A 9,464-nucleotide genomic window follows, 5' to 3' on the forward strand; every position below is an offset into this window, starting at 1 on the left:
GAAGCGCGAGAACCAACTTGTGAGCGAAGCGAACCGTGTGCAGCGCGCGACGAGAATATACCCGCGGAGCGGGCAGATTTTTTAAATACCCTTTGGTCATATTGTTAGAGTACAGTAGTAGTAGGTGTTAAAATTAACTAAAATTTTTAAAAGAAATTTCAATTTTTCAAATAATAAATGATATTCGGATCGTATACAGTCGTATGATGATGAACGGATAAAAGTGTAGGGGTCCCGCAGGGGCCCTTCTCTTTAATTGAATTCAACGTTACGTTCTAGATGTGGCTCCGACCAGTTTTCCCCGCTTTAGATTGAGGGAAAACTAATCAGAGCCCCACTAGAGCCTTTTCGAAATTTCCGCACGGGATGCTCAAAGCCCGTGACTGATAGTAATGTCTGCTTGCTAGGACAAAAAATTCGAAAAAAATGCGTTGCTCGCGATAATTAAATAAAGTTTACATGTATTTGAATTTTATTATGATTCTCTAAAACAAAGTAGCTTATGCGAGCAAACCTAATTAGATGGGTTCCACGTCTGTGTAATTTTAGTCGGTCCGTAAACCGCATACAAAATATGAAACATGATTCTATTCAAAGTGGCCAAAATTCAGAATTATATTGTGTAAAAACTAAATTTCGTACAAAAGAGTCTTTTATGTGTGAGCCTATTTGTCATGGGCTCACTATTTTCTCAAAGATTTGCTTCAGCACGTTTGATTCTCCGCATTCCGCAAGTTAGTATACATTTATTTAGAGGCACGCTTAGCTAGTAGGCGCAGTTATTTGTATAGTGGAGATAATTTTCATCTACCTTGTTGCATTTAACGCATCGAGTTGCAAATTTGTCCTCATAACATCCAGCACAGTAAATTTCCTGTTCACGTGGGATAAAACTCTTCGTACCGATCGGATTCTTACACACGACGCAACAGAAACATTTTTCATGCCACTGTCGAGTCTTGTATTCCATCTTCTTGGTGCCTAGAACAAGAAAAAATACAATTAAATAAAAGAAAATACGGATAAGAATTGTTAATCAGTATTTTGGAGTCTAATGAAAATAATATTATTCAGTTTTGATAAGTTACACTAACTAAAAGTATATACCGTAACTCCTGCGCTATATGTCATAATTATCACATTATAATAGCGTAAAATCATGATATCGTGCATTGTAAGATTTTACATTATATTATTATTTTATTATATATATGAGAGTTCTATTAGTGGCTAAGCGATGCTAGTGAATTATAGTATCGTACAAAGCTCTGGAACCTGCTTGTACGTTATCATATTGCGCTTTATTTCAATATACACGCAGAAAAAAGAAATGTAATATTTACTTATCAAGAATTGTATAGGGTTTTTTGTAACCGTAACAGTATAAACTGTTCTTAATAAGAGGGTGAAAATGTCAAAATAACTTAGCATTTCGTAAATGTCACAATGAAATTAAGGTTAATTCGACGGTTATCCTTCAGTAAAATAGACCTCTATGCCCTCGTATTACATACTGACCGAAATGTAAAATCCACTGAACCGAGATTAAAATAATAGTGCAGTGGACATTACCGAAAGATCGGTACATGCTACCGATCCGATCGGTTTACTTAACTTGCCCCTAAAGTCGCAACGCAACCTATCTGCGCGGAGCGCCGGGTGAATTCACGACGCAATCGGCAGTGAATGGATTGCATCTCCTAAAAAACATTCCTGTTTGACATTTCTGTGGCAGTCGTCGCATCATTCCATATTCCCACTTTGAAAGGAAGGGGTTTTATAAAAATAATACAATTTTGGATGGCACAACTTATTCATAGATGGCGTACACTTGAGAGTTTATTGGAGCAAGACGTGTTTTTGTTCCGTGACTGTTTCAGCTGACATATAGATATGATGTGAATGCTGGAACTTTTGTTGCGTGCCGCGATGGCATAGTTGCGTATTCAGAAGTCGTTCCCGAGGTCACCACACTCAGTTACAAATACATTTCAAAATTATTTTACAGATCGCAACCAGTGAACCCAGATTTGAAACGAGGTTTACTACAATACACGGCTTTTCTATTTATATCTCAATCTGCTAACTGCTTTGAAATAAAGTCAAGAGATTGGGATTTTAATATTTCCAGATTTCGATGCGCATTTGAAAAAAATTAAAGAAATTGGCGATTTTGGATTTCATCTCGTTTGGATAAAAACTCCATTATTTGGTTGAAAAATAAATTATTTTGTTGAAAATGTAACTATTTTGTAAAAAAAGTCCTCTGTTCTATCAAAAGTTCAACTACTTTGTTAAAATGTATTTTTTTTCTTTGAAGATTCATCTCTTTCGTTGAAAATACATTTTTTTAACTGAAAATTTAACAAATTTATCTATTTGGTTGAAAGTTTAACTCTTTGATTGAAAACTCATATTTTTGGCTTAAAAAATTCAACTTTTGTAGATAATTTGTCTTTTTAACTTTAAAATTATATAATTTCTTTGAAAATTCATGTATTTTGTTTAAAAGTTGTCTTTTTTGTAGATCATTAATTTTCTTGGTCGAAAATTCATCTTATTGGTTGACAATTCAAAAACTTGGTTGAAAATTCATTTTTCCTGTTAAAAATGATTTATCTTGATCTGAAAATGTAACTATTATAAGACTGTTTAAAAATTAATCGTATATATTGGTTAAGTTGAAAAATCTTTTTTGTTTATATAAAAAACATTAATCTTCTTCGAAAATTCACATTTTCCCTTGAAAATTTAACAATTTTGTTGAAAATTCGTTTTTATCTGAAATTTGAACTATTCTATTTTTGGTTGAAATTTTATTCGGTACATTGTATTAGTTAAAACACGAATTATTTGATAGAAAATTAATTTATTTGTTTTCGATTATGATTTTTTTTTAATTGAAAGAATTTTTAAATAAAATTGTTTTCATTGAATTTAAGGTATTAAAAATAGAAAAATAATTGATTTTCCAAGATGATTCTGAATCCGTTGTAAATTAAAGAAGTAATAGATATTAGTTTTTAAAATTATTTTCAATGATGACTTCAAATATTATTTCAGTCTAAAAAAGTTTTATTTTTAACCCATTTAATTTGAAATTTTTTAATTAAAAAAAACAACAAAATTTCGTTAATTATTAGCAATATTTGACCGTTCATTTAAAACAATCCATTATAAGGAACTATTAAAAACTATAAATATTTGAACAGAATGGTTCAAAATAGAAAGCCTTGGATTGTTAAAATTATAATGAGGTAAATTTTAACTTTGAACGCTACAATTTTAATTTTATAAAAGATTCAAAATTAATAACAAAAATGGTTGTGATTGCTAAGAAAATTGAAAATGATTTTTTGTTATGAGAAATTAATTTTAAATGAGTATTTGAAAAGATTAAAAAAATTAATAAAAAAAAAAACAAAAAATAAGGAGGATTTTAAGGCAATTTTTTTATTTTGCAGTTTTTTTAATGTTAGGAAAAAAATCTAATTAACAAAATATATCAATTTTCAACCCAAAAGTTTACTTTGTAACAAAATAAATTAATTTTCTATCAAAAAATTGAGGGTTTAACTAATACAATGTACAGGATAAAGTTTCAACCAAAAATGGAATAGTTCAATTTCCAAATAAAAACGATTAATTTTTAATCAATTCTAGAATAGTTACATTTTCAGATAAAGAAAAATAATTTTTAACAGAAAAAATGAATTTGTTGTTAAATTGTCAACCAATAAGATGAATTTTGGACCAAGAAAATTAATGATCTACAAAAAAAGACAAATTTTAAACAAAATACATGAATTTTCAACGAAATTAATTAATTTTAAAGTCAAAAAGGCGAATTATCTACAAAAGGTTGAATTTTTTAAGCGAAAAATATGAGTTTTCAATCAAAGAGTTAAACTTTCAACCAAATAGTTAAATTTTAAACCATAATTATAATACGTTGTTAAAAAAAACTGTGTATTTTTTTTACAAAGTAGTTCAACTCTTAGTGCAATAATCGATTTTTAAACCCAAGAAGATGTACAAATTATATTTTAACCAAACAATTGCATTTTTGACCATAAATAATACATTTTCAACCAAGAAGATTAAATTTCTACCAAACAAGGTCAATTTCCAACATAATACATGAACTTTCAACGAAATTATTTAATTTTAAAGTCAAACAGAGTATTATCTACAAAAAAGCAGAATTTTTAACCCAAAAATATGAATTTTCAACAAAAATTTTAGTTTTCGACCAAATAGTTAAACTTTATTATGAATTCTTAATAAGAAAAAGTTAGTTTTGTTACTAAGTAGTTCAACTTTAAGTGAATAATCGAATTTTCCACCAAAATTTAGGATTTTAATTTTTAACAATATAGTTTCATTAATAACAAAACGACTTTGCAGCCAATAAATAATTACTGTTGATATTTCAACCAAAAAATTTAATTTTTAACCAAAAAGTATAAATTTTCCATAAAAAAATTTAATTTCTACAAAGAAAGACGAATTTTTAACAAAATACATGATTTTTTTAACCAAAAATGGTATAGATTAATTGTCAGTTTCAGAAATGTATTTTAACAACACATAAAACATATTTTCATCAGAATAGTTATTAAATAAAAAAAGTAAATAAATTTTAATAAAGTAGTTGAACTTTTGATAGAAAAGAGGACTTTTTTTACAAGATAGTTACATTTTTTAAAGTATTTTTCTTTTAAAATATTGCTCTAAATATTTACAGATAGGTAACACGGATATATTTATAATGCAAATATTCTCCTTTTTGTTTTTAGTTTAAACAATATCACACACTAAAGAAAAACTTAAACAATTTTTTGATAATTCACGTTATTATTTTATCAGTTATTAAAATTCAAATATTCACAACATTGTCAAAATCTTGTTTGGATAAAAACTAAATTTATTTATTTTTTCATTTAATAACTATTCTGATGAAAATATGTTTTATGTGTTGCAAAAATACATTTTTAAAACTGACAATAATTCTATACCATTTTGGGTTAAAAAAATCATGTATTTTGTTAAAAATTCGTCTTTCTTTGTAGAAATTAAATTTTTTATGGAAAATTTATACTTTTTGGTGAAAAATTAAATTTTTCGGTTGAAATGTCAACTGTAAATATTTTTTGGCTGCAAAGTCGTTTTGTTGTAAATGCAACTATATTTAAAAAAATTAAAATCATAATTTTTGGTGGAAAATTCGATTATTCACTTAAAGTTAAACTACTTAGTAACAAAATTAATTTTTTCTTATTAAGGATTCATAATTATAGTTGAAAATGCAACTATTTGCCTCCAAATTAAGTTTTTTGTTAAAAATTTTACTGTTTTGTAAAACATGCATCTTTTGGGCGTTAAAAGTCAACAATTTGATAGAAAGTTAAACTATTTGATTGAAAACTAAAATTTTGGTTGAAAAATCATATTTTTGGGTTAAAAATTCTGCTTTTTTGTAGATAACATTCTTTTTGACTTTAAAATTAAATAATTTCGTTGAAAATTCATGTATTTTGTTTAAAATTTGTCTTTTTTTGTAGATCATTAATTTTCTTAGTCCAAAATTCATCTTATTGGTTCACAATTTAACAACAAATTCATTTTTTCTGGTATAAATTATTTTTTTTTATCTGAAAATGTAACTATTCTAGGATTGATTAAAAATTAATCGTTTTTATCTGGAAATTGAACTATTCCATTTTTGGTTGAAACTTTATCCTGTACATTGTATTAGTTAAAACATCAAATATTTGATAGAAAATTATTTTATTTTGTTACAAAGTAAACTTTTGGGTTGAAAATTGATATATTTTGTTAATTAGATTTTTTCCTAGCATTAAAAAAACTGCAAAATAAAAAAATTGCCTTAAAATCCTCCTGATTTTTTTTTATTAATTTTTAAAATATTTTCAAATGCTCACTTAAAATTAATTTTTCAAAATAAAAAAAAAACTAATATCTATTAATTCTTTAATTTACAACGGATTCATAATAATCTGGGAAAAGCAATTATTTTTCCATTTGTAATACCTCACATTCAATTAAAAAATTTTATTAAAAAATTCTTTTAATTAAAAAAAAATCACAATCGAAAACAAATAAATTAATTTTCTATCAAATAGTTCGTGTTTTAACTAGTACGATGTACCGGATAAAATTTCAACCAAAAATAGAATAGTTCAAATTCCAGATAAAAACGAATTTTCAACAAAATTGTTAAATTTTCATGGGAAAATGTGAATCTTCGACCAAGAAGATTAATGTTTTTTATATAAGCAAAAAAGATTTTTCAACTTAACTAATATATACGACTAATTTTTAACCAATCATATAATAGTTACATTTTCAGATACAGAAATAGAGAAGAAGAGTTTATCAAGTACTTTTCAATGGACAGTGGGATTGTGTATTGTAATGATATCGAAAGACTCATTAATTTATATAAAATAAACTTATATACGCCAGAGATGGCGTCTTTTCATAGATTCGTCTACAGAAAGTCTGAAAGCAGTACTATTACATATTGGAAATACGTACGTTGCAATTCCAGTAGGTCACTCAACTACACTGAAAGAATCTTATGATACTTTCCAATTACTCCTGATAAAAATAAAATACAATGTCCATAATTGGCTTATTTGTGGAGACTCAAAATGATAAATCTTATAATAGGGTTACAATCAGGAAACATTAAACCTTGTTTTCTTTGCCTTTGGGACAGTCGTGCAAGGGATGAATATTGGATAACGGAGAAATGACCAGACAGATTAGGGTGGACAGTTAGTATAATGTTGTTTATGAAAGTCTTGTTGACAGAAAGAAAGTATTATTGCCACCACTCCATATAAAACTAGGGTTAATGAAGCAATTTGTGAAAGCCCTAAACACCGGATGAGAATGTTTCAATTATGTCAGATCTACATTTCCACATTTAAATGATGCCAAACTTAAGGAAGGTATTTCTGTTGGGCCTGATATAAGAAAACTTATCAAAGATGATTACTTCATCAAAACCATGGCATCTATTGAAAAGGATGCCTGGTTGAGTTTCAAAGATGTTGTACAGAAATTTTTAGGGAACAATGGAGATCCAAAGTTTAGAACTATTGTATCTAGTATGTTAAAGAATTTTAAAAGATTAGGTTGTTTGATGAGTAAGAAATTCAATTTTCTCAAATCTCATTTGGATTATTTCCCAGAAAATGTTGGAGCATTCAGTGAAGAAATGAGCGAAAGCTTTCATCAAGGCTTTCACCAAAAAGAGAAATATTTTAAGGTCGATGCAATGTAAGAATGATGGCCGACTATTGCTGGTCTTTGCAAAGAAATGATAAGGACCCTACTAGTCATAAACTAAAGTTTCTTCAACGATCGTTTGACATGAAGCGCGAACGTTTCCATAAGAAAACAAACAATTAGTTTCACCTTCATTGGACATACAATCGTAAGATTCCTTAACTGGCTGGGCAATCGTAAGTCTTGCCTTGACTGGCTGGACGATTCAAAGTCTTGCTTTGACTGACTGGGCGATTCAAAGTCTTGTCTTGACTGGCTGGGCGATACAAAGTCTTGCCTTTATTGGCTGGACAGTCTCAAAGTCTTGCTTTGACTGACTGGGCGATTCAAAGTCTTGCCTTGACTGGCTGGGCGATACAAAGTCTTGCCTTTATTGGCTGGACAGTCCAAAGTCTTTCCTTGACTGGCTGGGCAATCTTAAGTCTTTCCTTGATTGGCTGGGGAATCTAAAAACTTGCCTTAATTGGCTGGAAAATATTAAGTACTTCCTTGCGTAGCTGGACAATCCCAAGTCTTGCCTTAACTGAATGGGCAATAGTAAGTCTTGCCTTGACTGGCTGGACGCTTCAAAGTCTTGCCTTGACTGACTGGGAGATTCAAAGTCTTGCCTTGATTGGCTGGGCGATACAAAGTCCTGCCTTTATTGGCTGGGCATTTCAAAGTCTTTCCTTGATTGGCTGGGAAATCTAAAGTCTTTCCTTGATTGACTTAGAAATATAAAGTCTTGCTTTAATTGGCTGGAAAATATTAAGTACTTCCTTGCGTAGCTGGACAATCCCAAATTTTGCCTTAACTGAATGGGCAATCGTAAGTCTTGCCTTGACTGGCTGGACGATTTAAAGTCTTGCCTTCACTGACTGGGCGATTCAAAGTCTTGCCTTGACTGGCTGGGCGATACAAAGTCTTGACTTAATTGGCTGGGCAATTAAAAGTCTTTCCTTGATTGACTGGGCAATCTAAAGTCTTTCCTTGATTGGCTGGGCAATTTAAAGTCTTGCCTTAATTGGCAGAAAAATATCAAGTACTTCCTTGCGTAGCTGGACAATCTCAAGTCTTGCCTTAACTGAATGGGCAATCGTAAGCCTTGCCTTGCCTGGCTGGAAGATTCAAAGTCTTGTCTTGACAGGCTAGGCGATAAAAAGTCTTGCCTTTATTGGCTGGGAAATCCAAAGGCTTGACATAATTGGCTGGGCAATCTAAAGTCTTGCCTTAATTGGCTGGAAAATATTAAGTACTTTCTTACTTAGCTGGACAATCCCAAGTCCAGCCTTAAGTGGTTGGAAAATATTGAGTCATGCCTTAGTAAGCTAGAAAATCCTAAGTAAATTTACAATATTAAATGAATCATAATAGTAATTTTTTTTAAAGCACAAACTGTTTTCCATATTCGCTCTTCTAGGAGTTATAACACAAAACTGAGCCAATCGAAAAGGAACTTCCGAAAACCCCTCAGATAACATTTTCAAGGGACAATGGCTCCCAGGGTTAGGTGGGTTAGCCTGCTTATAATTTGGTAGGGATGGTTTCTGGGTTTAGGTGGATTAGCAGGTAGGTGGGTTAACCCACTTGTGGCATTAAACTTCATTATTCCAAGAAAAATATGCGACTAAACTTATTGTTCCCAGAGTTAGGTGGGTTAGCATGATTGTGGCTTGTTAGGGGTGGTTTCTACCCCTAGGAAACGGCTTCCGTAGAAATGAAAAGACACGGGTTCCATATTTTTTATTCTTTTTATCAATGTGCAAAGTTTGGTTTCAAACGACTGTACGCTTTTTTGTTGTTATTTTGTGCGGGATCCTTTGTTCTTTTTTAAAGCCCTAAATTGTGGCCGGCATATTGGATCTTCTAGAGGTTATAACAAAAAACTGACATCGGCATAAGAAAGGGCACCCTCGAAAACCCCTGAGATAATATTTTTAAGAAAAAATATCATACCGTCAGCAATAGAGAATGCGTTGTATAAATCTGAACACCTCAGCGTTAACCCTTAAACGGCCAAAACGCCACTACCGGTACACTGCTTTTCAATGGCCAATAACTAGGACTATTCGACACTAGAAAAAATTGAGACACATATATTTTTATTGCTTAAGATCTCCTCTTTCCGACGGTGCCAATGAAATTCCTCAAAAAATTTACTTATT

General features: G+C 30.2%; 1 protein-coding gene across 5 annotated transcripts in view; it reads right to left on the reverse strand.

The window, feature by feature from the left end:
- LOC117182856 (four and a half LIM domains protein 2) overlaps nt 1-9,464 on the reverse strand; it is a 912,604-nt gene that overhangs the window by 35,073 nt on the left and 868,067 nt on the right. For all 5 annotated transcript variants that reach the window (XM_033375978.1, XM_033375970.1, XM_033375992.1 and 2 more), the window contains one exon: nt 812-981. In XM_033375978.1, coding sequence (XP_033231869.1) covers nt 812-981 — 170 coding nt within the window. The remainder of the gene's footprint in view (nt 1-811; nt 982-9,464) is intronic.

This window comes from Belonocnema kinseyi, chromosome 1, assembly GCF_010883055.1.
Source record: "Belonocnema kinseyi isolate 2016_QV_RU_SX_M_011 chromosome 1, B_treatae_v1, whole genome shotgun sequence".
NCBI lineage: Eukaryota > Metazoa > Arthropoda > Insecta > Hymenoptera > Cynipidae > Belonocnema > Belonocnema kinseyi.